At 38.6% G+C, this 27,996-nt stretch overlaps 1 protein-coding gene across 24 annotated transcripts in view; it reads right to left on the reverse strand.

Annotated features, from left to right (window-relative positions):
• The window catches only part of mycbp2 (MYC binding protein 2), a 174,870-nt gene that overhangs the window by 108,180 nt on the left and 38,694 nt on the right, over positions 1-27,996 (reverse strand). For 20 of the 24 annotated variants that reach the window (XM_078221621.1, XM_078221620.1, XM_078221611.1 and 17 more), the window contains exons 7-18: positions 21,765-21,836; positions 21,008-21,104; positions 19,391-19,464; positions 19,119-19,257; positions 15,742-15,818; positions 10,236-10,440; positions 9,081-9,245; positions 8,808-8,966; positions 6,718-6,922; positions 4,092-4,237; positions 3,090-3,194; positions 987-1,094 (exon numbers count right to left, since the gene is read on the reverse strand). In XM_078221621.1, coding sequence (XP_078077747.1) covers positions 987-1,094; positions 3,090-3,194; positions 4,092-4,237; positions 6,718-6,922; positions 8,808-8,966; positions 9,081-9,245; positions 10,236-10,440; positions 15,742-15,818; positions 19,119-19,257; positions 19,391-19,464; positions 21,008-21,104; positions 21,765-21,836 — 1,552 coding nt within the window. The remainder of the gene's footprint in view (positions 1-986; positions 1,095-3,089; positions 3,195-4,091; positions 4,238-6,717; positions 6,923-8,807; positions 8,967-9,080; positions 9,246-10,235; positions 10,441-15,741; positions 15,819-19,118; positions 19,258-19,390; positions 19,465-21,007; positions 21,105-21,764; positions 21,837-27,996) is intronic. The other 4 variants (XM_078221613.1, XM_078221603.1, XM_078221597.1 and 1 more) reach the window with 3 other exon arrangements.

Raw genomic sequence — 27,996 nt, forward strand, 5'->3', positions numbered from 1 at the left:
TCAGGTTCAAGAAGAAATTTCACACATTTAACCCTTTCCAGTCAAAGCAAAAAACATGTACTAATTTCAAATCTTATCAGTAATTTGACCTTCTTTTTGCCCAACTCTGCAGAGATTATATGCAAGAAATGTTTATACCACACAAAAGGAAGTAATTTACAGGACTATTCTCATCACAAAATTACTACTTTTGTCACAGGTGCTTTCCTAATTGGAGCACAAGCCAGGTCAAATGGCTTTAGTAATTCAATGATTTCAATTGCTTTTCAGTAGCCCAGGAAACCACCCAATTTAAGTTTATGTCTCAAAAGAGAATCAGCAGAGAGGCAAAATAGATGATTAATTTAGCTTATAAGAGACTCTGAACCTACAAGTCACTATTGGTGGACCATAAGTTGCATTAAATTGCTCATCTCACCATTACCCAATAGATGGAGCATACAGGGAAAGCCAGAAAGATGCTGACTGCAACACAAGCAACCACTTTTAATCAAGACACGTCTGACTGGAAAGGATTAATCGCAATTGTCAAGACAAAACAGCTGGCAAGTTTTCTTTCAACTCAAGAAAGAATACAGAAAGCATAAATGCAATGCAACGTGTTACTTAATGTACCGCAACCTGTAAGCAGAGTAATAATTTAGCAAAAAATTATTCTCCCTTTCTTCAATGCAACAATCTCCATTCTTCAAAATGGAATTGCAAAATTCCAAACAAAACAATAAGGTAAAAGAAAAATCTGATCAACAGCAAAAGGCGTTATTCCTTGTACAAACTAAAGCAGTCGAGCAATGTTTCCATTCAATCTAGTCAAACTTAAACAAGACTAGCTTTATTTTCTCCTCGGGTTACTCAACATTAAGACATGAAAAGTAAAATCTGTTCTGCACAGTTGTCCACGTTAGACAGAGACTCAGATGACAGAAGAATATGAATGGCAGGATAGGTTGTAGTCCTCCAGCCAGTAAGGAAGGATGACCAAGTACCTTTATGCTTGTCCCGTTTATGCTTTAGCTTTGATGGAAGGGGTCTTAGCCTGGCTATGGCCTGTTCTCGATGATTCAAATAAATGGGACCAGGAAATACAATGGGGCCTGAGGAGAAATAACTTGCACATGCATAGGAAAGCTCACAAATGAAATAACTTGTCAAAAGCAAAAAATATTGTCTACAATATAAAAAGAAAATGGCATCAACTGTATTTGAGGCATTGAGTAAAGACCACATTGAAGGTAGCAATATAATAAGATAAAAGAATCGAAAAATCTACGATGAATGGTAGATCGGCAACATGACAAATTATAAACATGATCATTTCCAAAGAAATTCCGGGGTGCCATATAATGATTAGGTAAAACAAAACCAGAATAAATTCACAATTTCAAATTCTGCGCAATAAAAACAGAAAATGCTGGAAAAACTCAGCAGCTTTAGCAGCATCTGTGGAGAGAGAAACAGAGTTAACGTTTTGAGTCCGTCTGACTTCTTCAGAGCTAAACAGAGGGAGAAATGTGCTGGATCTTGCACACTTTAGGAGGGGTGGAGCAGTTGGAGCTAAATAGGTCAGGGATAGGTGGGAGCTAAGGCGGAATTTGACAAAGACATCATGGAACACAAGACAAAGGGAGCGTTAATGATATTGTTACAACTAAAGGTAGTGCTGAAAATGGCATTAAGTTAAGAGAACAGAATGTGTTAATAGCAGAACAGGTTAGCGCTCTGTGAAAGCAAAAGTTAACAAGTGACAGATGACTCTGCTGCTGGAAGGGGAATTGGATTAAAAAAAGGGTCAAGATGGCGAGTTCAAGGTCTGAAGCTGTTGAACTCAATATTAAATCCAGAAGGCTATAAAGTGCCTAATCAGAAGATGTGGCACCTGGGTTCAATTTATTTATTTCCTGTATTATTATTTGGTGAAATGCATACAACAAAAAAATGCAAATGTAAAAACTTATTCAATTTTTAAAAATAAAGAAATATATAGTTTTGCACATTTTGCTCAGCAAAATAACAGATATTTTGATAATAAAAATCTGTATTCAGATCATCATGTTGCTGTTTTGAAGCAACGCTCAAACAAAATTTTATTACACCCGTTGCTCTCACTAACAGTGATGATGACCTCCCTGGTAGTAGGAAGTTACGAGAATGTATAAATGATGTAGGCAACCCATTTGTAACACGCATGGTTAGATGAAAGCAGATCATGATCTTCTTTGTGAATGATGCTTCTAATGAATTCATTACTTGTGTGCCAGAAGAAGCTTCTATGTTTTGTTACAAATAAATTAAACAGTATTTAAGTCATTCCTTCACCCAGAGGTGGCTTTCGGCAAAACAAATATCCATCTGAAATGGTAACGACAGCACTGGAAAATATACTTCCAACACTTCATCATACATGACAGAAGCAATGCAATACAACACTACAAGACTAAGAGGGTTAATCTTTGATTTAGGACAATTAATTTATCTAACAATTTCCACTCCATTTTGACTGACACTTAAAAAGAGAAAAAAAACAAGAGGAAAATGAATTCTATTACTTTAAAAGGAACAATGCAACTGATAATGCAATGTGAAGGAGTGTTATATTATCTACGGTGCTATTCTTTAGATGAGATGCTGAACTGAGGCTTTATCTGCCTATTCCAAGTGGACATTAAAGGTTCAGTCATGCTGTTTAAAAAGTGGAAAAAATTCTATATTCATAATCATAAACCCATAACCAAAAATAAATTAGTTACTAATTTTTAGGCCAGTTAAAATGTGCTATTTTTAGAACTATAATGCATTCTCCATAAGAATTTATGGTGTAATATAAGGATTCAAATAATTAAGCTGATTATGTTACAAATGTTCAATCAGATCAAGGTGAACTGAAAATTGTACCGCAGCTGAGAGTAGTTTTAAAAAAATCATTCAGCATGACACTTCAAATTTAGATTTCTATACTCTGCGTGATTAATGGGAATCAATAGTCATCCAGAATATTTAATTTGTGCAAAGATTTTTTTGAAACTTGTGTCTGAGAAACATCACTTTAGAAGGATGTCAATCTATCACTTAAGCTTTTGCAAAAAACATACCTCTCACTTCTTCCAGCCTGTGCCTTCTGCTCAGCCGCTGCCTTTTCTCTTCTTGTCTTAGTTGAATATGTTCTTCTATATTAACTCCTGGCGGGACAGGTCCTGCTGATGAAATCACAATCATTTAAATAAAAAATTGTGGGTACTGGAATCACGTTCATTTAGCCATTCTTCCTAATTTAATTTCATCCTGTAGCAATAAGGTACATACACCCCAAACCCTTATTTATGAGAGGGCATTTTAAGAGCTAAAATTGTATTAGGCACCATTTAATTTATTTCGTACAGAGCACTGGGGATTTTTCTGAAAGTTTTCTATCTTTTAAAGCTAAGTAATATCTTCCATCCTGCAACAAATAGTTTAATGCAATGCCTTCTGTGTTGCTGTGCAGAGCTGCTAATAATTAAATACTGCTTACTGTGCAATACTTTATAAAACAAAATATATCTTCAAATGTTAGGGTTGAATGCCAAGAATAAATGAACAGTCATCATGCAAAGATGAACTGAAAATGCAGTTACTGACCAACTCTTGTAAATAAATGGAGAATGTTACACCAAAAATTAAAGCAAAAACTAAAACTAAGTCCATATGTAGTTAAGAAGAAAAATTATAATAACGATACCTGGGAAAGGAAAGGGATGCGAGTACAATAGAGGTAGCAATTGCTATATGTTTAGTATGCCACAGTGCCTTCACCTCGCAATGTTTAGGATTCTGAGTTATATTTCACTGCATTACTTATTATATCCTTCAACACAATGTGAAGAGATGTTTCAAATGGCAGTTACTTCAGGTACACTGTAAAGATTTACACTACTACCTCTAAACCTTATTAATTTAATGAACTGCAGGGCAATCTCAAAGAAACTTACTTTCTTTCTGGTTGAAATTTTAACCAGATGATAAGAATTCTACGAATACACGCTGTTGGATCTTGTTTAGACACCATGTGAAGCTAAGCTTCAGAAAAATTGAGTTGTGCTTTTAAAAACGCTCACCTAAAAGAAGATCTAGAGGGATCATCTCTTTAACAGCATCAAGAATTCCACGCTGTCTCGCCTCTTGTCCATCCAGTTCTCGGGCACAGGCCTTACAGCAGCCACACAGAGCGCAACCAGACTCACCAGATCCACATCCACAGAGCCTAAAATAGATCATGATAAAAACATTTAATTGAAACAATGACTTTCTTAGACATGTCCTTGGTGTTTATTAAAATCCACGAATGCAATTACCTTTAAACTTGTTTTTTTTCCCTATACAAATTACAACAGACGCATCACCTACAAGTTATAGAAGATTTCTAACCAACTGAAGATGAATCAGCAAAAAGATAATGCAGCAGTCAGTAACACAGCAAAACCCGCAGCAGTGTAATATGAGCTAACAAGTAACATTAGACAAAAATGCTGTAATGGTTGATGCGATTGATTTGGACTTTCCCAAAATTGGAACTTGATTATATATTTAGTTTGGTTGCCTGAAAGGATTAAAAACAAAAATGAAGTAGATCTACAATAAACTGAGAAACTGTATATAAATTGAGATGCACGCAAGACATAATAGACATTCCTGCCAGAACAAGAGTTGAAATTAAAGCAATGATCTAGCTAGTGCACTGTCAGAGGTTCACCTCTAATCAGAGTGGCCAAAAGAGAAGAACTAACCATCTATGAACATTGGCCATTGCCACTTTGATCATATGATCTTGCTGTGTTGAGTACAATAACTTGTTCTAAAACATGCTTGGTTCTTTGAATAGAATAGCAAAGGCTTGAGGGATTGAAGCAAGATGTTACAAAAAGACATTATGGCGGACCTTACACTTGCTATAAGCACCCATCATAAAGCTCTGAACCTAGGCAAGCTGTTGAGCAGAAAGGTATGGAAATTTTGCTTGACTAAATCCACAATCTTTGGAAGGAAGCAGAAACTATCGCGGGACAGGCTAAAGACTAAAAGTGAAGTGCACAATACACTGAAGTTTGGCATCTTAATAAACTATTAGTGCACTTAACTTTGAGCTTTTGGGATTATGGAATGCATCAGTGACCAGGTTCAGTCACAGGGGTCTCAAGAGTCGCATTGATTCATTAATGAGAAAAGGTAGCTGCTGCCATCGAACCTGGGATATGCACTCCCATATACAAGTACATACCAAGTGCTAGAAACTGGAATGAGGATAGATAGATGCTCGATGGCCAGGCTAGACACAATGGGCCGAATGGCCTCTTTTATGCTGCAAGGCTCTGCGACTCTTTGACTCAAGTCAGAGGCAAAATTTCACTGCCAATGGTATACTTCAAGTGTGCTAATGATAGTGGCATTACTGACTTCTTCAGACATCAATAATGTGCAGAGTAGCTTTTAAACTTAATTTGTGCCTAATGAAGTCTTTTGGGGTAGCCTCCATTTAATTCAAGAGCCCTTTAAGGAAAGTTAATTCCAGAGTTTAATCTGGATGCCCATAAGAGAACTGAAATTCTTAAGTCATGCACATCTGCTCAGGTAAGGATAATTAAGTATTTGACTTGTTCGCCAGATTACAAGCTTTTCTAACATACAACAAAAATGTAGGTTTGTATTCCGCTTAGGCTAGTGGCAACTACCACAGCAGCTTGTGCTATTGTAGCATTGACCTGACAAGTTTCTTCACGCAAAGTGTTAGGTACAAAGAAAGCCTTTCTTGGATGGTACTTTGAGAATGGCTTCTTATGGCATCTGGAGGAATAGATACAATAATTTGAACAAAGTACTTTTTGCATAAACGGCCAGTTATTCTGATACAGGCCATGTCAGTGGCTATAAAAACTCAACATACCTGTCTGGAGGGAAGCTGCATTTATTAATTTTAATCAAAATAACACTTTCTTGGGGAAACATGGCAAGGAAGCCATTGTGAGCTAGGAGAGATAAAGGACTGAAGCTCTGTTCAGAATAAAACAGAATAAGAGAAAAATCACTGGACGAAAAGGTAGAGAAGAAAGGTGTCACTTTTAAAGTAAAAGAATTTGCATGTGGTTTGCTTTCCTTTGTTCTTTACTCCCTCTGGCAAAATATGAGTCACACCTGACTCGCCATTTGAATGAGGAAGATTTACAGTGACATCCTGAAGCACAAAGATGAAAAACCTCATGTTTCCGTTACTAACAAAGTCAAATGGTTCATCATTTCATTTTTTAAAGCAAGATTAGTCCATAACTAAATTAAAATAAACAAGACTTCCACAAGATCAATAAAGATGCTGCAAGATTTGTTGATAGCGGTTGATTAAAAATTGATATGACAGTTTTGAAAAGCAGTTTCTGGCAGGCACAAAAAAGAGAGATAATTTCACTTTAAACATGTGCATAATTAAGCTGACTCCTCTATGGATCAAATTTTGAGTTCAGATCATTGGCCCAAAACATCAAGTTAGTTTTCTTCACAGATGCTGCCTATTCTGTTGTGTTAAAAGCATTTTCTATTGTTATTTCAGATTTCCAGCACCCATGGCATTTTGCTTTTGTTACAGATTATATTCACTAACTCTTAAGCACTTTGTTCAATTAATCATTTTGATTTTTGATATTTTAACACAGTTACTGGTTCAATTCGAAACAAAGGACAGCACATTGAACTCACCCTCCAGGAACTCTGTCTGGTCGCCCACTGCTGACACAACTGGCTCCATAACCGGTGCAGTCTCCACACACAGTGCAGACCATGCACTGGTCCAGTTTCCATTTGTGCATTCCAGGGGGGCACATAATAGATTTCTCATCCTTTTCATCCAATTCCTCTTCCAAATCTTCATCCATTGCTGTTGCCATGTTTTCCACATTGAAACCTACTCAAAAAAATAAATCAAGGGTTACTTCGTTCAAAATCCGCCTTCTTAAGTTAGTTCTACCATTGATTTAATATCCACTTATTTTAATTAAAACTGGCCAAGAATAAAACTATTCACGGAATTAAATAAAATCAGTTGGATGCGAGGGGTATCCAAAGATGTAATCTTACTCCCTCCAGGATTATCATCTAGTGAGTTAGTCTTCATTAGGTTATGCAGCTTGTATGTTGACCAGACATAAAAAGCACTGCTCGCAAATGCAACAGCATTAGATGTTTGAGGGCTTCAAAGTTCTCCCTTGCCAAATCATGAAAGAGGTGAAAATTTGTTCTAATCATTCCAGCACAACAGCCAATGGAAGAGGGTTTTTAAAAAATATAAGTTTAACAAGTTTGGCTGAGCTCAAAGTGCTAACGCTCATCAAAAAATTTAACAGTGAAGCATTAGTTGGTTGTTGCATCCAGAATGGCCATGTAGATAGCCGATATGGAAAATTAAAATGGGCTGGCTCAAATAGTCAGGAGCAGAGTGGCGCAGTGGAAACGTGCTAGGCCCATAACCCAGAGGTTGATAGATCAAAATCAAAAACATTCCCTGCTAACTGAATTTTTTTTTCAGTTTAAGTCTGAGATAGACAAATGTTTATTCAGCAGGGGTATCAAAGTATATGGGCTTAAGACAGGTACATGGAGTTAGGCCACAGATCAGCCATCATGTTACTGAATGGCAGAGTGGTGGGGGGGGGGGGGGGGCACAGTGGTTAGCACTGCTACTTCATAGCGCTAGGAACCGGGGTTTGATTTCTGGCTTGGGTCACTGCCTGTGCGGAGTCTGCACATTCTCCCCACTTCTGCGTGGGTTTCCCCCGGGGTGCTCTGGTTTCCTGCCACAGTCCGAAAGATGTGCTGGTTAGGTGCATCAGCCATGCTAAATTCTCACTCAGTGCACCTGAACAGGTGCCGAGTGTGGCAACTCGGGAATTTTCACAGTAACTTCATTGCAGTGTTAATGTAAGCTTACTTGTGACACTAATAAATAAACCTTAAACTCCTGTTCTTATGTTGCTAGCATGAAAAAGATTTGTCCTTCATTTAACCTGCACCTCACCCGATGTTAAAGCTGGAACTGAGTACAAAAAGGGAACCTGAGCAAACTGTTGAGCAGAAACAGGAAGTTTGACCCTTCTCACTGGTAGGCTGTAGAGAAACCTTTGACAGTACTTTTAATTTGAATTATTTCTGGTTATTGCCACATGCTTTTTTTAAAAAATCTTATCAGTTTGGGGATAATAGTGAGATATTTTCTTACACCAATGGCCATCTTCAATTGCACTCAAAGCAATGCCAATGAAAACCTAGACCAATGAAGGACCTAGACCAATTTCAAACTGGTCTAGGTCCAATCTGGAGGCAATGAGGTTATGAAATAAACTTTAAAAGCTGACTATGCAGCATCCATGCATGAATTAATTTTTCACATTTTTGATACCTGCATTCAAACCACTGCTACCAGTGAAAGTCAAATAGAGCATTTTTCAGTTACCTAGAACTGGCATGACCACAGATGCAAAAATAGACTAGAATGGATACCCATTAAAGAACAATGAAGATTCATTACTTTAAAAATAATGCAAACGTGTCCACTCAAAACATTAACCTCTTCTCCTTTCATATGCTGATAGTTCTTTGTAATTCTAGTAGTTTTGGTTCGTGAATCTCATGTTTTTACCAGGTAACAGACTTTTTCATACTCCTGGCAAGAACCAGAATTCACTCACTCAAGGAAAAGCATTTTGGAAAAAAATCTACTATCAAACATTCCTGACAATAAATACGCACCTCAAAATAAAATTATGAGTTGCTCCTAAATAAACACTTCTTACCTTTCCCACCTTGACAGAGTGCACCAGTCTCCCTGCCACATTGTCCTTTATTGTTCACACCAAATGTCCAAACTTCTCCATTCTTAGTCAATACACAGGCATGAGCTTTACCCATTGCTACTTGTGTCACAAAGTGACCCTTCAACTCAGTCACAAGACCTATTTATAAATTTATATTAAAAAAATTAGAATGTACTTAACCAAATATAGATCACTGAAGAATGTTTCTACATAATGTACACAAATATGCATTAGCAATTTTAGATTACTAGCCTGAGTTGTCACAGTAAACAGCATCTTTGCCAAACATGTACAGTTCTCCATCCTTTGTTGTGATAGCGCTGCTTCCATTGTTACATGCTGCATATACTGCTATTTTACTTTCGATTTTGATCATTTTCTTTGGCTTATAAGGCTTTGGCTGGCGTCTGCTTTTAGCTACAATGAAATAGAGAACTCAAGTCAATAGTTATACATTTCAATATTTGAAAGGAACACAGTTCTGGAGATAATTAACTCCTTTAAAGTATGGATTATGCTTTGCACACAGTTCATTTTCAAAATCTCAAGCATCCAAACCTTCTCCAGGGAAGACAATTGCATCAAAATTATATGACTAACAGGTGGAATGGGAATACTTCTGTTTATGCAGTGTACCCAGCTGGAAGCATGGTCCCCCAAGGTGAGGTGTTTGTGCATCAGCTTATATGCCAGATTCAAGTGGCTACCACCACAGAAATGAATGTAGCTGTGCCATGATGCAGGTATTCCCAACTCATCATCACTAACAGCTGGAAGGCAATCTCCTCCAAATGGGACATCAGTTTTAAAAGTTGTGCCTATATTCTGCTCCCTATTCCCCATCTCCTCAGGACATGAGAAAGTACTCTCCAACTTCTCCCAAGATAGTAATCGAAGTAAACCAAATACAAAAGAAAACTTCCGAGAAATAGCAGCTAGATCAATGATTAGAAAATAGGATAAATATTTTTCTATTTCATTGTCTTATTGATCAAATTTTTGTGACTCATGTATTCACCCAACATGAGATACCAGGATGTAATATGTTTTTCTATGAAGAATTTTTTTTTTCAGTATTTGTAGATCTGGAGAACAAAAACTTAAATTACTTGTATTTTTTTTAAAAATAGTGCAGTGTGTTAGATTTGAATAACGAAAGATTAAAAAGGATTCTTTTGGAACTCCTCAAATATCCATCATAGGGTTCCATCAAAATCACTTCCATCAAACCCAATGGCACGAACTATTTTCATGTTAGCTGTCATTCATAGCTGCTCAACACTACAATTTTTACCCCACTTTCGAAGAACTAATGCTCTGAAATGGCTGTGCAGATAGCTATTTCAAACCAGAATACTAGCATTAATACAATTTATTAATTAAATATGCCCACTTTGAAGCTTGTACCTGATTCACCATCCTCTCCTTTACTAGCCAAGCCAGTGAAGAAAACGCTTCCATCTTCAGCCACCATTAAGGCATGAGAGCCATCATGGCCCACAGAGAACTGTACAATCTTTGGTGATTTGGTGATGGGTAGTTCAACCCATTTCCCTGCAGTCGGACCTCCTTGTTTGATTCCAAGACTCTGATATTTACCAGTATAATACATCTAATGACAAAACAGGAAAGTTGTTTTAAAAACTACACAATTTAAATATGCATATTCTATCACATTGCAAATAAGAGTAGCAACATCCATCATGATTTGTCTGCAAATCTGCAAAAAACTAACCTTAGTGAAATTTTAAAATTGTAATTAAAAATGTAATTGGGATTGAAGATGCTCATTTGTCACAAAAAATTAATGTTCCAAAACGTGTACTTCATATTTTGGAATTAACCAAGTTGAAGGCTGGCTTTTGTCCAGAAAAAGTACAAATTTTATTCAGCTGTGAGAATCAGTTTTACAGCATTCACTGCTAAGTTACTATAGCTATACAAGACCACATTACGATACTGAGTTAGTAACATTCATTACTCACTTGCGATCAACCTCCTCGAATTAATGCATTTCAACTTCAGTTTTGTCAATACCAATGTTCATAGATTAAGCTCTTCCCCAAAGTATGCAGACCACAAATTAGACATCTACTATGTACATTTTATCCTGAATTTTACAAACAGTTTAGCCACAGGCTTTCTGGGAGCTATTGTACTCTGGCATGCAGTGATTTGAACGAAACGCTTTCTTACAGGGGATGTGGGACCTGCGTGTCTCCCTAACCAATTACATTCAGGTCTCAGTTAGAAGCATCCCTGTTTCTGACCAAGTGTTCATGTCCCACTCGAGGCTTGAGAAGAAATATCGATGCTCACACTCCAGTGTAGCAAGGACATTCTACACTATTAGAATAGCCGTTTTTCCAGATGAAACGTTAAGCCAAGGTCCTGCCTGTTCTCCAAGATAGGCACAAAGTATCCGGTGGTACAATTAAGAACAAAAACATTCGCAAAGTAATGGCCAATATTTATCACTAAAAACAGATTATTTTGACAATATCACATTGCTGTTCTGCATTGCTGCGTGCAAATTGGTTCACATTGCAACAGTTCCCCCACTTCAAAATAATGGCAGCAAATCATTTTGGAAAGATCTGAAAGGTGTTTTATAAATGTAAATCTTTCTTTCCTTTATGCTGAAGGATCTGTACCGACACGTGCAGAGTTTAAACCAAGTGTAAGTTGAAATATTTGATTTAATTCCAAATCTCATGCGGAAAGGGAAGAGGGAAAGAAACATGGAACTAAGAAATAAAAGAGGCAGAAAGAAAAAGCAAAAAAAACTTCAAATCTCTGAAAACAATTACAACCTGCAGAAAATTTACTCCACATTTTCACAAGTAAATTTTCAGCACCCGAAAGGCAATTTGGCAGTAATTATGGCTTATCACACCGTTAAACATTTATTTACATTTGAACAGACAAACATCAACATTTTCTGACATAGCTACTAGATAAATAGATGAACTTAAAAATTCATTCACGCCATGTGAGTGACAGCAGCAATACCAGCATTTATTAACCATCCCAAATTGCGTTCGAGTTAGTGATGATGAGCTGTCTTCTTGAACCATTGCTGGCCATGCTGTAGGTACACCAAGTCCTGCTATAGAGGGAGTTCCAGGATTTTGATCCACTGACAGGAAAAGAACAATGATATATTTCCAAGCCAGGATGGGTGGGAACTTGCAGTTAGTGATGTTTTTAAATTCATTTATGGGATGTGGGCACCACTGGCTGGGCCAGCATTTGTTGCCCATCTCTAATGTGCGGACACGTCCCTGAAGGACATTAGTGAACAAAGTGGGTTCTTTACAACATATCGACAATGGTTTCATGGTCATCAGTAGACTTTAAATTCACATTTTGAATTTGCACTTCACCATCTGACGTGGTAGGATTTGAACCCGGGTATCGTGAGCATCACCGTGTCTCTGTATTACTGCTCCAGTGACAATATAACCATGCCACCATCTTCCCACGTGCCTTGCCTTCTGGGTGGTAGCATTCACAGCTTTGGAAGGTACTTTCCAAGCAGTCTTGCGTTCACACCCCTTCCTTTGTTTGAATGCCAAATTTCTCAGCAGAATACCAAAAACGTGAGGCTTCTGGAGGAACAGGGCAAGTCAGACTGCAATTCCAACTGTACACGAGCAAAGGCAGGAAGTTGCTGTCTAATTTACTCCTTAATACCAGTAAGCACTGCTAGTCTCACTAATTATTCTTACTGCAAAATCTAAGTCATGGTGGCTATTTAGACACGGAGCACTAGTGCAAAACAGAAATTATAATATCTTTTTGGAGATGAGCAATAACAGTAGGTCCAAAGATTATGGGGCGAATTTTCCTGTTCTGCCCGCCACGGAAATTGTAGTGGGCGAGGGGCAGATCATGGAAAGGTTCATTGACCTCTGGAGGGATTTTCTGGTTTCAGGGCGAACGCAGCCAGAAAATCCTGCCCTATATACTTTCAGCTAATACTGTTGTACTATTCCAGTACTAAAGCATCTCTAATGTCAGGAATTTTATTATACTATATTATGAACCCTTCATAAATAAAACATTTGGAAACATTAATTCTTCACATTCCACCTGTGTATGCTATTTCCTCATTTTCTTCTCTCTTTTGGTATTGTTTTAAGTTTCAATTCTTCTTTTACCCCCAACACCACTTTCACATTTTCCAATCCCAAGAAAAATGTACTTGCTTTCTAAAGTTTATTTATTAGTGCCGCAAACGGGCTTACATTAACACTGCAATGAAGCTACTGTGAAAATCCCCGAGTCCCCACACTCCAGCGCCAGTTCAGGTATGCTGAGGGAGAATTTAGCATGGTCAATGCACCTAACCAGCACATCTTTTGGACTGTGGGAGGAAACCGGAGCACCCGGAGGAAACCTATGCAGACACAGGGAGAAGGTGCAGACTAGGGAGAAGGTGCAGACTCCGCATAGATAGTGACCCAAGCCGGGAATCGAACCCAGGTCCCTGGCAATGTGAGGCAGCAGTGCTAACCACTGTGCCACTTCGTTCAAGGTTCCAAGGGGAGCATTAGATATGAATGCAACATTTTAAAAATGGATTTTCATGAACTGAAATGGTCTTTTAAAGTCATCAAAGGTCCAGGTAGTCGCGTAGGTCAGCTTACACAGCCACTGTGAGCTAGCAAGCTTTTAATTGGTGTAGGATCCTATTGTTTCCTCCATTTTAGTGGCCCCCGGGTGTGCAAAATCTGAACAAATTAACATTTTCCTAACATCTCACAGAAAAGCATTAAAATTAAAAGAACTGATTTGAAAAGATTAAAAAAGATGCTATATCTGGACAAAATCCAACAGATGCACAGAACAATGGATTATTTTGCCTTTACATTCTACAGCTACTTTTTTTTAAACAATGGCTTAATTAACAGAACAAAATTCCCATTTTCTCAAGCGGACCACAATTGAAAAATTCATTAATTAGTTCATACAAGATACAGAAACAGAATCAACTTTTTAAAATATTTTCTATGCATTAAATGCCATTAGTAAATGCTACAAAACACAAAGGAGCACAAAGGGGGGGAAGAAGAGAGGCGACGACGTTGGGAAGACTACAATCACCAAGGAAGTGGTGCTGAGAAAATTGTTAGAGCTATAGGCTGAGAAGTCCCCAGGTCCTGATGGACTTCATCCTTGGGTCTTAAAATAAGTGCATAGTGAGATAGTTAATGCATTCTTTACATTCAGGGAAAGTTCCATTTGATTGGAAAATAGCAAATAACTCCTTTATTCATAAAGGGAGACAGCAGGAAACTACAGGCCAGTCAGCCTTAAATCTGTCATAGGGAAAACGTTAGATGCTATTATTAAAGATGTTACAGCAAGGCACTTAGAAAAATTCAAGGCAAATCAGGCAGAGCCAACATGGTTTTGTGAAAGAGAAATCATGTCGAACCAATCTACTGAAGTTCTTTGAATAAGTGATGTGTTATGGGGACAAAGGAAAACCAGTGGATGTACTGTGCTTAGACTTCCTGAAGACATTTGATAAGGTGCTACATGAAGGGTTATTGCAGAAAATAAAAGGTCATGATGTCAGGGGTAACATAATGGCATGCATTAAAGATTGGCTAGCTAACAGGAAAACAGTGAGTAGGCATAAATGAATCATTTTCTGGATATAACGAGTGGTGTGCCACAGGGATCAGTGCTAGGGCCTCAAGCTTTTACAATTTATATAAATGACTTGGATGAAGGGATTCAAGGTATGCTTGCTAAATTTGCTGATGTCAAAGATAGGAAGGAAAGTTAGTTGTGAAGAGAACATAAGTAGGTTAAGCAAGTGGATAAAAATCTGGCAAATGGAATCATAAAAGATTAGCATGCAGGTACAGCAAGTAATTAGGAAAGTTAATATGACTATTGCGAGGGGAATTGACACAAAAATAGAGAGATTATGGTTCAATTATTGCTGGTGAGACCACACCTGGGGTACTGTGCATCCCATTGGCCCCCTTATTTAAGGAAGGATGTAAATATGTTCGAAGCAGTTACAAAAGGTTTACTAGACTAATACCTGGAATGGGCAACTTGTCTTATGAGGAAAGGTTTGGTATCTAGGCTTGTATCCACAGAGGCTTAGAAGAGTAAACGGAGACTTCACTGAAACATCCCGAGGGGTCTTGACAGGATAGATATGGAAAGGATGTTTACTCTTGTGGGAGAATCTGGAATAAGAGGTCACTGTTCAAAAATAAGGAATCTCCCATTTAAGACAGATGTTTCTCTCGAGGGTCAGATGTCTTTGGAACATTCTTCCTCAAAAGGCAGTGGAAGCAGAGGTTTTGAATATTTTTCAAGTAGCGCTAGATAGGTTCTTGCTAAGGGGTGGAAAACTACTGGGGGTAAGCGGGAACATGGAGTTGAGGTTACAATGACATCAGCCATCATGGCAAATGGCAGAGCAGGCTCCAGAGGCTGAGAGGCCTACTCCTAATTTGTATGTAATTCATAATGGTTGCATACAGATTTCTCAAAATTCTAAAGTTGTAAAGTTTGTGCCTTAAATTAATATAGAAATTACAGGCTGTTACCAGACAAAGGCAAAAAAAATCAACTTGTTATCCAGATACATTCTACCTGGTTGCAGTAAAATATCAAAACTGATTCAAGCTTCTAGCCATTGTAGCTGAGGATATGATGAAAAGCCTAAACATTAAGGCTGGCTACATTAGCAGATGAATGGTTCATGGGTTCACATAGCTTCTTTTGTCCACTATTTTAGCAGAGGCATTGATGCATTTCAATGGATTAACACTTCTAAATAGCAGACAAAAAGCCTCACAGCATTAACCATCCATTAACTGACATCACCAACTGCTAGATTTTTAAAAATTAAAGTTAACATAGCCATTTCTCTACATACCTTGCCATTAGCAGTTTTCATTAGTGCAAACTCTCTGCCAGCTCCTACAACCGCTGATTCCTCATCAAATCCTGTACCTGATAAAACAAGAACACGTATGGGACTTCAGAATATGCAGATAATGCAGAAGGATTTAGATTTGAGCATAAAGAGATGGATTAACACCCACGTTCAAATACAAGCACATTGATCATTCAGTAACACCACCAGTAGAAATTTCTGGGCGCATTTTTTAAACGTAAAAGGTATACGAAAGAACTACTTCTTACATCTCTTCCATTTAGCGGTTTACCTATGAAAAATCATACTTAAAAGTGCCAACCAGAACTGGTTACACCTGTAGGTGGTGCTATGATATGGGGTTTTCAATGTTAGCGGTGCAGTGAATAGTGTGTATTGTGAATAAATAATGACTGATGATGGTCATCAGTGTAAAAAGCAGGCAGCCAACAGGTCATGTGGTCAGGGTGGTGCAAATCAGCTTGCAGTGCAAAGAAAGAGACGGCACTTGGGGAGTGGGGAGAGAGAGAGAGAAGTGCAAGGCAGCAGAAAGAAGGGTAGAAAAAAGGGATGCAACATGGAGGAGGAGGAGCAGGATGCAATGTAAAGGAAAGAAACAAGGCAAGAGTAAAAGAGAGAAGAGCAATAACCAGATATATCCTCATGATCACAAGCCTGTGAACATTGTGTCTGTATTCATGTTGTGTAATAACTAAGCAAGCACATTTAATTCTTGAAATGCAAGTTAAAAAAGGATTTATAGAAAACAATAGGAGCAGGAGGTGGCCATTCATTATGATCATCCAAACTCAATAGCCTGAACTCACCTTCCCCTCATATCCTTTGATCCCCTTCGTCTCAAGTGCTATATCTAAAAGCTTACTGAGAACATGCAATATTTTGGCCTCAACTACTTTCTGTGGTAGTAAATTCCACAGGCTGACCATTCTCATTTTTGTCCTAAATGGTCTATCCTGTATCCTCAAACTGTGACCCCTGGTTCTGGACACCCTCACCATTGGCAATCCTTCTTGTATCTACCCTGTCTGGTCCTGTTAGAATTTTATAGATTTCTATGAGATTCCCCCTCATTCTTCTAAACTCCACCGAATACAATCTTAACCAATTTGATCTCTTCTCATACGTCAGTCCTGCCATCCCAGGAATCAGTCAGGTAAACCTTTGTTGCATTCGCTCCATAGAAAAAACATCCTTCCTCAAAAGACCAAAACTGCACACAATAATCCAGGCCCTGCATGACTGCAGCAAGACATCCCTGCTCCTGTACTCAAATCCTCTTGCTATGAAGGCCAACATACAATTTGTTTTCTTCACAGCCTGCTGCACTTGCATGCTTACTTTCAGCAACTAATATAGAAGGGCACCCTGGTCTTGTTGCACATTCCCCTCAATCAATAGCCATTCAGATAGTAATCTGTCTTCCTGTTTTTGCTAACAAAGTGGATAACCTCACACGTATCCACATTGTACTGCATCTGCCACGCATTTGCCCATTCACTCAACTCGTCCAAATCATACTGAAGCAGCTCTGCATCCACCTCTCAGCTCACCATCCCACCCAAGCTTTGTGTTATCAGCAAATTTGGAGATATTACATTCAATTCCCTCATCAAAATCATTAATATATATAGTGAGTAGCTGGAATCCTAGCACTGATCCTGCAGTGCCCCACTAGTCACTGTCTGCCATTCGGAAAAAGACCAAAGAAGAAAATAGCAATCGACCAAGTTTGAAAACAAAGATGAAAATAATGACTGACAGTTACTTGATCTGCGTAAAAATTACCCACTTCAACTGGCACAGTGGTTAGCACTGCTGCCTCTCAGTGCCAGAGACCTAGGATTAATTCTGGCCTTGGGCCAGTGTGTGTGGAGTTTGCACGTTCTCTCATGTCTGTGTGGGTTTCCCCTAAAGTGCTCCGGTTTCCTCCCACAATCCAAAAATGTGCAGGTTAAGGTGGATTAGCCATGTTAAATTGCTCTTTAGTGTTCAAAAGTGTGTAGGTTAGGAGAAGATTAGCCATGGTAAATGCACGGGATTACAGGTATAGGGTTTAGCTAAGTTGGAGTCGGAGAGTTAGTGCAGACCTGATGGCCTGAATAGCCTCCCTTTGATGGGTGCACTGCTGCCTCACAGTGCCAGACACCGAGGTTCAATTCCCAGCTTGAGTCACTGTCTGTGTGGAGCTTTCACGTTCTCCCTGTGTCTGCATGGGTTTCCTCCAGGTGCTCTGCTTTCCTCCCACAGTCCAAAGATGTGCGGATTAGGTTGACTGGCCATGCTCAATTGCCCCTTAATGTCAGGGAAATTAACAGTGTAAATACGTGGGGTTACGGGGATAGGGCCTGGGTGGGATTGTTGTCGGTGCTGAGTGGCCCCTTTCTGCATTTAATGATTCTATTCTATGAATTATGGGAGAGAGATTCTTACTGACTAACGAGTGTAACATGTGATAATACAATATTATGTACCAGAGTTAGTATACCGCGAATTAATGGTTAAAAAACAGGCTGAGTCACCACACACTTGTAAATTACAGTCTTTTACCTGTAGACATAATGGCACTACAAGCAAATGTTGTCTAATGCATTTTCACACAAAAGACGAAATGACACAAACTTTTAGAAAATAAGGTTGCAGCCCACTCAGCAATTTTAATAGGTATTTATATTCTAAATCTAAGCATTTGTTTCCTCATCAATTTGGTCCACTCATTTGCTCCTACCCAGTCCTTAAGCCATTAACTCCTCAGCACACAGCCTCTTTGAAAGTCTTCAATGGCTGACCTATTATTGCCCGAGAACAGATTGCTTACCTCTTGCCACATTCAAACAAAGTTTGTTCATGATATATGGATGTCACTATTGGCCAGCATTTGCTGTCCATCTTCAATTGCCTTCAAAAGGTGGGTGGGTGAATTTTATTAAAATTTTAATTCCCACTTTTTTTTGGAGGGGGGTGGGGAAGTGTTAAGACTCCCTCCAGACCACCAGTATTACTGTCCCCAAGTCTCAGTATCACCTGCTACATAAAAAGTTTACAACACTGGAAGGAACTAGAGAGACAAATGGCAGCATGAGTCATGCTAGCCATCGTGATAGTTTAGATGTCCAAATTCAGTGCTAAATATCTAGCTCATTCATTACTGGTTGTGTGGTCCTATAGTACATTCCACTGACACACAGAAGAGATTCCATCCCCAAACATCTTTAATTCAAGCACTGAACATCTGCGAACAAACGAGTAGAGGAAAAATGTTTATACCAAGTGAAAAAAAAACACTATGTCTGGAAATAATTACATGACTTTAACACCTTATCAAAACAAGCAACAAGGAAAAAATCAAGAATCCTTACTAATAATGTGCAAGTCTTTTTCAAGATCAAACAAGGAGAGCCCACAAGCATGTAGACACTTCCTGGCTAGCTTGAGCTGCAGTTCCTGTTGAAGAACAGGCTCAGTGCTTGTTGCGTATATCCGAACTACAAAACCATCCTACAAAGGGAGAAGGGACAAAAATATTATTGATTACCTTGTGCAAACCTCATTAAGCAATTACACAGACACCATAAAAATATTTTAATACAAATCTGTTTGTAAAGTTCATTGTTACAACTAATATACTTGCATCTTTTGATGCTGTAATTTGATTGATGTATTCTCCATCCGTGAAGAGGATATTCTGTCCTTCAGTCTGGCAACCTGAAAATTGAAACTCATTTAAAATCTATGTTTTAACCTTTCCAGCACAAACATTTCAGAAAACTTTGGAATTTAAGTTAACACTTATGTACAAACAAGCCCCTTGCTGCAATGATCTGAAACAAGCACTTCAACTTTCAGTGTTTAATTTTAGTTCAGGTGTTTGATTTGAGATTCCTGAAGCTGAAATTATCGCCAATCTCGCTATTTGGAACTAAAAAGCCCATACACTGAACTGATCACTTCTGTTTGCATCTCACCACTAAACAACAACATGGACATAGTAAGCTTTGCTTCCAGCAGTCTTAGATGTGAGAAATACACAGGAGTCTCCAAAAATCATCTCAAAAGAAAATGATCATTTAAAAAAAGTTACTATATCAAATGAAGGATAGGTTTGCTAAGAGTAAACAGCAAATGGGGTGAAACTGTTTCCACTCGTGGAAAGGACAGTAACCAGCAGATACTGATTTAAGGTAACTAGCAGAGTTAAGAATATTGTGCGTTTACACACAGTCAGTTATGCCAGCTGCAAATGCCAGCAGTTATGCTCAGCTGTCAGCAATCTTGCCTCTGAGTCAGAAGGTGGGCTCAAGTCCCACTCTAGGACTTGAGCAAGAAACTTACACTACATTGCAGTACTGAGGGGATACTGTATTGTCAGAGGTGCTGTCTTTCAGAAGATATGTTAAACTGAGGCCACCTGCCCCCTCAGGTGAATGTAAAAGCTCTCATGCCACTATTTTGATGAAGAGGAGGGGAGTGATCCCCAGTGTCCCAGCTAAAACTTAATTCCTCAATCAACATCACAAAATATCATCATCACACTGCTGTTTGGGGAGTTTGATGCACTTCTTGCACAATGGCAGTGACTAAACTTTAACGTACTTTATTGCTGTAAAGTGCTTTGTGGCATTGTGTGGTCATGAAAGGCATCAAGTAAACTCAAGACTTCCATTTTCTATGATCTGGAATGCACTGCCTGAAAAGGGTAGTGGAAGCAGATTGAATGATAATATACAAAAGATGATTGGATAGATACTTGAAAGGGAATAAAAAACTTACAGGCAGGGGAATGGGACTTATTAAGGGGCAAGATGGGCCATATTGTTTCCTCCTATGCTCTATGGTTTCATGAAAAAGAATAGGACAGTTAGCATGAAAACAATCCACAATTATTTCTCTTTGATTAAACAATCGAACCATCCTAGAGAACCTTTTTTGAATTCATAACCAAACCATTTTGGGTGGAAGGCAGGGAGATGAGTTGTTTGGGAAAGAGCAGCCTCTCAGATCAATGAACCTTTCACAACCTAGATGGTCTCACTTTTGACAACAGTTGCCCATAGTTTGCTACAGAATATCCCAATGGATTACTTTTCAGTAAGCAGTTTACGTTACATATCAAACCTATTCATGTTAAATATCCCCCTTTACAACTTGCAATGCTAATACTATTCCAACTTTTGTGCCATATCTCTATATACCTCTTCCCAAATACAAATTACTTAATCATTTAGATTTGCAGCAAATGATTACATACCTGGAAGATTAACTGTGCTTTCGTGTTCCAATGTTTCTGGGTTTATGGACATGGCTGTCATATTATGATTATTTAAATCCCTATATAGTAAAGAACCCTGTTCAAATAGGCACAGAAAAAGTTACAACACCATTGGTTGCTTGAACGGTTTGGCTGAAATTGTTCATTTCAGCAATTACAAAAAAGAAAAGTTAACATTTCGAAGTAAATGTTTCTCACTACAATGGAATCTCTGATTACACACATCACAATTATTTTCCAACTAAAACTTCACTGTGATTAGATATTGTGCAATGATGTATGTACGCCATTCTTTATTGCTTTAAACATGAAATCTTTTAGCGAAAATTTAATGCATGTTGTTGAAGATGCCATCCAAAATCAGAGACTCAGAAACAGTTCAATAATAGAAACTCTGAACTTCAAGTACACGTGTAAAACTAAACATACAATCCAATCAGATCTAAATTTATCGCAAAGTTCAAATAGACTTGAAAATAAATATGCATGTCGTGAGTTAATTTTAAATAAACAAAATTAACTCCACTTGTATCATGCTTTCTCCCTTAATAAACCAAGGGCAGGAAAGTCAGAGTCACAGGTTTCTCTACAATCATCAATAAAACATAATAGGTTGTCTGAAATACATCTGTTCTACTTAACAGTGCAGGATAGAATTAACGTCAGGTTCTTCTTGATTTCAGTCAATGAAGCATAAGCACATTATTAAACTGAGTTCTTTAATCTAGTATCTTACCTGTGCAAACCCCAGCCATGACTTTCTATCCTTCCTGTTCCGTATGCGGGAAGTAGAGTTGTACACATGGCCCTTTGAAAAATACATTAGACATATGGAATCTTGTTGGCAATTATGTAAAGCTAAATTGTCCATTACATACTTTTTCATATGTATATGGTAAAAGTTTGACTTTCTTTCCTTCCGTACTTTAACCACCTCCATTTTATCTGGCTGCCTTTTCCTCTCTCCTCCCATGCGAAGTACGAGTCAAGTTAAGGCTCTGACCTTACAACTACAGAATTGCAAGTTTTCCCAAGTGCAGGACAGTACTGTCTCCTGTCATATGTGCATGATTGTCCAGGTCACATGCTCCCCAGCTCCACTGCAACACACAGATCATTCCTTCCCTACTGTCAGGTCAGAAGAGCATAAGCAGGAAGGCTGGAGAAATGGGAATGGACTTACAACATAATGCAAAAATGCAGAGGGGGCATCTTTCCCTTTTTTGATCAAGTTAATTGTGTCAGTCCCAGAATTATTACATGCATTGCTCATAGCTTACAACTAATTGCATCTAATTAATTACACAAAAAGGTCAGGCAAGCAGTGGTCACAATATTTGTTTTAACTGTTAATGCCTTACCATCCCTGCTTAGTTAGGAGGCCTTATTTTTTTATGACACTGAGCATATGCTTAAAGGCTAAAAAAATTATTCAAAGCTTAGCTCTTGATCAGTTGTGATTTTGCGACAACCTTTTAGTTGAATTGAATGTGTTTTTTAGAATAGCTTTTTATTTATTTAATATTCCCCCAAATCCTTGCACCATACCATAATTCTTCCCGCTTATAAAAGCTTCCTCATTACTCTCTCAACTTACACCTTCTATCACCTCTCCTTATTCCTATTCAATGGTAGTTTTCCCAGCTCCCTACTTTATAAAGCACCCAAGGGATTTTCACTCACAACAGGTGCATTGCAAGTATATGCTGATGCCGTATTACTTTTAGGTAGCCCAGAATTCATGCTGCGTCTTACATTAAACATAGTGCAACAAAAGGAAAAATGGGAGATCACCCTCAACCCTTCCTTTTTCTCATTTTACTACATACTTGTCAAGTTGTACATTAAATATTAAAGCTTCCACAGCCAAAAAGAATGCGGCCTACAAAAATCATTTGACAATTCTTCTAAAATAGTTTATGCAGCCTTGGCTCATTTACTGTTGCGGCCCACCACAAAAAGCTTCATCCTGCATATCAGTCGCTGAGAATCTTATCCATTGAAGGGAAAGTAATTTAATAGCTAAAGGAAATTCAAACTGCACAGAGCTGCTGAACCTGCAAATAAGCTCAGATCACAATGAAGATTAAAAATAATTCTGCCTTGTGGTCACAGAAGGCACTGGAACCTAGAAGAATACCCCAAGTGCAGTTCAGGGAGATGCTGAAAATCTGATTTTATTAAGTGGTGACTAGTTCGTTCCTGTATAAAGCAGAATTTCTGAAAACATGATAGGGTGCTGCCAGACACAATTACGATAAAAGTCAGGTCTCAAAAATCTGCGAGCAGTCGTTGGGAGCGTAAAGACGGAATAATTAATAGGGCACCATCAAGCAAGGTACGTATTTCCTCGTGTAGTACATGCTTTAATCCTTGAATATTTTTCTTCCTGCTGTGATCCATTGTCTGATCCCCAGCACAACTGCCAACTTCCACACATGACTTTCAGTGTGGATAAGCACTGCTAGCAAACCATATAACAAGTATTAACTCATATGGCAGAACTTTGATGTACATGGCATTATTTCCCTGCATTATCCCATTTCAACTTTTAAAAAACAGATCAACAATTTTTTCATGATTTAAAATGCTAAACACAAATAAAAAAGTTATATCCAAATCATTACGATATGTCTTAATCATCAATTAGATTTATGAACATTATGCAAATATACTGCTCTATCAGACAATTTTTTTGGACTATTATATCTTGCTAATAGCATATCATTTCACAACAGAGCTCCTCCAAATAAACAGACCTTCCAAATGCCTTCTTGGCCAAATAGCAGTGCATGGCAGTAAGCATAAGGGTTCAGAACTACACTGGAAAAGATCAAGACTAACAACTGCACAAAAATCATCACTGGATGGTTCCAGCACAAGTCATTATCTCTCTGACTGTGGAAAGGAATAAATTACAAGACTGAAACACCAAATACCCACACAGTGCACAAAGATCCAGGCATGGTTTTGTCAAAGTACACGACCAGCACACAAGCACCACTCAAACACATCCAGATAATAAAAGCAGCTCAACATCCACATTACAACCAACAGCAAGAATACAATTGGCACCAATCCTGCAGTATAAATGATACCTGATAGAAAACCCTCCGGGTTGGTGTTTCATTCACTTGCTGCCAAGCATTAATACCAGTGAAAACAAAACTAAACAGAACATTAAATCATGTTCTGATTTTTTTGTCTGGCAGCAGCCTAAAAAGCTGTCAGTGCACCAATGCGACTTCACCATTACTGAGCTCCATGAACCTTCCCGTTCTTAAGTCTGTACAATTCTCCACTGTTGACACTATACTAATGGGGCAAATGTGACATAAGAAACTGACTTAGTCCAAACCTAGAGTGGAGGAGGTGAGATGGAGCACTAGACTAGAAACTGTTACAAAGATGGAGTGAAGTGAAGCCATGGATGGATTTCTAGAAGAGAAGGATTTTGAAGTCAATATTTGAGGTCAAAGAGCTAACCAAGGTAAACCCAGACTGAAACAGCTTGCATTTATATAGTCAGTGCCTTCAGCGTAACAAAGCATCCTGCAGCAACTTATTGAAGCACGATCAAACAAAATGTGATGCAGAGGGAGATGAGGAGGACAGGTGACCAAAGGTTCAGTCAAAAAGATAGGTTCGAAGGAGCATCTTCAGAGGCAGTACAGAGGTGCAGCAGTTTAGAGGGGGAATTCCAGAATTTATCATAGATGCAGCACACTGGTCTATCAACATCGTTCCATGAGATCATACGAGATGCTCACTGCATTCTTCAATGGTCCCAAAGGTAGAAAATATTCCATGAGACCAATGCAAACAGGTTAAAAATTACTTGACCAAATTTATTTACAGGTTGAATATGGTCGGATGCAGCAGTAAGAATTCATTTATAAAGTGTCTTTAATGTTGTTAAAGGCACAGTGGCTAGCACTACTGCCTCACAGCGCCAGGGACCCAGGTTCAATTCCGGCCTTGGGTCACGGTCTGTGTGGAGTTTGCACTTTCTCCCCATGTCTGCGTGGGTTTCCTCTGGGTGCTCTGATTTCCTCCCACAGTCCAAAGATGTGCGGGTTAGATTGATTGGCCATGCTAAATTGACCCTAGTGCTGGGGGATTAGCAGGGTAAATGCATGGGGTTACAGGAATAGGGCCTGGGTGGGATTGTGATCAGTCTAGACCCAATGGGCTGAATGGCCTCCTTCTGCACTGTAGGGATTCTATGATTGTAAAATGTACACAGGCACTTCACAGAAGCATAATCAGACAGTTTTACACTGTAGTGCTTCAAAGGCAGGAAAATACAGAGGTTTAGGGGGAGAACTGTGTCACATTATATCCAGATGCCTGAAGTGGGACAAAACAGATTCTTAACAGGCTAGCATTAGAGGAATGTTGAGCTCTTGCATGAATGACTGCACAGCTGGAGAAGGTTGGAGATCGGGAGAATGAAGTCAATGGGAATCAAACACAATGGAACTAATTTTAAAATCACCAGGTTGGTCACCAAAAGCCAAAGTAAGAGCCAGAGAGCAGAGGGTTGATGGACAAACAGGACCTCGTACAAGTTGGGATATGGACAGAGATTTGAAATCAATCAAGTTAATGGAAGGTGGAAGATGGGGGGCTGGCCAGCACTGAAATAGTCACATCTGAGGAAATAGGTCCACGTGTTTGCTGGATGATAGAACTTATAGATATAGCAGCCTTTTGTAGACTTTCATGATGTAACATACGATATGAATACCTAGTCAGATCTAGTCATCCACCCCACATTTGTTCTTCCAGCTACAACCAAGTAAACCCAGTTATGATTTATGCCAAAGTTACATTCTCAAACCAAATCTTTTAGTTAACACATGCTGAGAATTTGAAAAAAAACTTGTACTTTGAGATTAATTATAATTAACGATCTTTCCCCTTGGACCTAATTTCACATTTATAATCAAGTTCAGAGAATTATGAACAGCTCAAGAGGTAGCCATTCAACCCATCGTGCCTGTGCCAGTTATCATCTAGTTAGTTGATTTCCCCAGCTATTTCCCTCTATCACTGCATTTTTTCTCCTTAAGTATTTATGCAATTCCCTCTTTTAAAATCTACAATTGAATTTGTTTCCACACCCTCTACTGTAAGGCAGTACAGTCCAAACCCTAATGACTCACTGCAAAAAAAACTTTCCTCGTATTGCCTGCACTTTTGCCAAATCATCTTAAATCTGTGCCCTCTGCTCATCAACACTCAAGTTATTGGAAAGTTTATTTTTATTAACTCAGCTTAAATCTTTAATAACATTTTTTCAGTATTAGCATATCTATTATTGTGTTCCCTGCACTGAGGAGAGCCACCCTAGCTTTTCCAGCTCACTAGTCACCCATTCTTGAATCCATGCTCGAGTGTAATCTCTTTAAAGCTTGTGCACCTTTCTGAAAGTACGATATCCCCAGATTTGAATATTGTATCCCAGTTGGGGCTGTACTTTTGTTCTGCTTTGGCTTTATGCCCATATGCATTGTTAACCTCTTATGCCAACTTCAAAGACTTGTGCACAACACAGTCCGTTTCCTGCACTGCCTTTAAAATTGTACCACTTAGTTTATATTGTTTTTAGATTGATTTCCTAATTATTCCTACCAAAATATATTGGGGGTGGGGTGGAGAGAGAGAGAGATTTGATGAGAAATCAACAGAAGTTGTATTGGGAGGCATCTGTCACTTGGTTTCAAAGGATGGTGTGTCTGACCACATCATGTCTGTTAGTTTTCATGGACTGTGTACTTACTGAGAACGTCAGTGTGTAAGATAAATTGCAACTGGCGTTATCCTTACAAATCTATATATCCGTAAAGGTATAGCTGAGGTGAATGAGTAGTGTATAATAGTCAATCTTTTCTTGTTTAATAAACATTTTATCCTTTTCTTAAAGTTAAACAGCAATCCTGCCACTCTGTTCATCCATGACTCTAAACAAAAGTTATGATCTACCGAGCTGGAATTGTAACAGAATTTTACTAAGTCTATTTTGTGGTACTTTGCCAAACACCTTTTGAAAGGCCATTTACATAACATCAGTTGCACTATCCTCATCCAGCCTCTTACTTCACCATTTCAATTGAATTGATCAACACAATTTATTCTTAAAATATTCATGCTGGGTCTCCTTCACTTGTCCACGTCACTGTTGATATTCCCCTGGATTTCATTTTTAAAAGCTTCCCAACATCAACATTGAATTGGCTACCTTTTAATTGCCAGGTTCATCCTTCTTGGTAACAAGGGTGTAACATTTGCAATCTTCCAGTCCCCTGGCACTACCCTTGTGTTTAAGAACAGGAAGATTATGGCCAGCACTTCTGCAATATCTACTGTTACTTCCCTCAGTAACTGAGGATGCACCCCATCTTGACCCACTGACGTTTCCACTTTTAAGTGATGCCAGCCTTTCAAGTACCTCTATTTGCATCTCATCCAATACCTTGACACCCTCCTTGTTCACGGCAGCTTTGGCAAAATCCTCTTCCTTGGTAAACATCGATGCAAAGTAATCATTTAGTAGCTTGGCCATGTCTTCAGGCTTCACTTTCATCGACAGATCTTCATTTTGAAACTCAATGTGCCAACAGAAGTTAACTAATGTTTCTTTGGTAGAGGCAATGCAAAGGAGATCACCGGACTCTATCAATCCATATATTAGCGTTTCAATTAAGCTGTTCCAGCCACAAACTACTTTGCCTTCATTTCTAAATGAAGGTATCAACACCAAGTAAATCATTTCATGAGAAACATTTTTCACTGAACAAGTGAAAAGATCTGGCCAATTAGGAGTACTAAAACAATGGAATTGCCATAAACAAACATCCAGCTGTCGCATTTATTAAATCTAACTTGAAATCGACCAAAAAACTGCAGAGCTCTCCCCATTTCCTCATAACTGTTTACTCATTGGTTGTGCTCAAGCAAATTTA

The sequence above is a fragment of the Mustelus asterias genome, chromosome 10 (assembly GCF_964213995.1).
Source record: "Mustelus asterias chromosome 10, sMusAst1.hap1.1, whole genome shotgun sequence".
Lineage (NCBI taxonomy): Eukaryota > Metazoa > Chordata > Chondrichthyes > Carcharhiniformes > Triakidae > Mustelus > Mustelus asterias.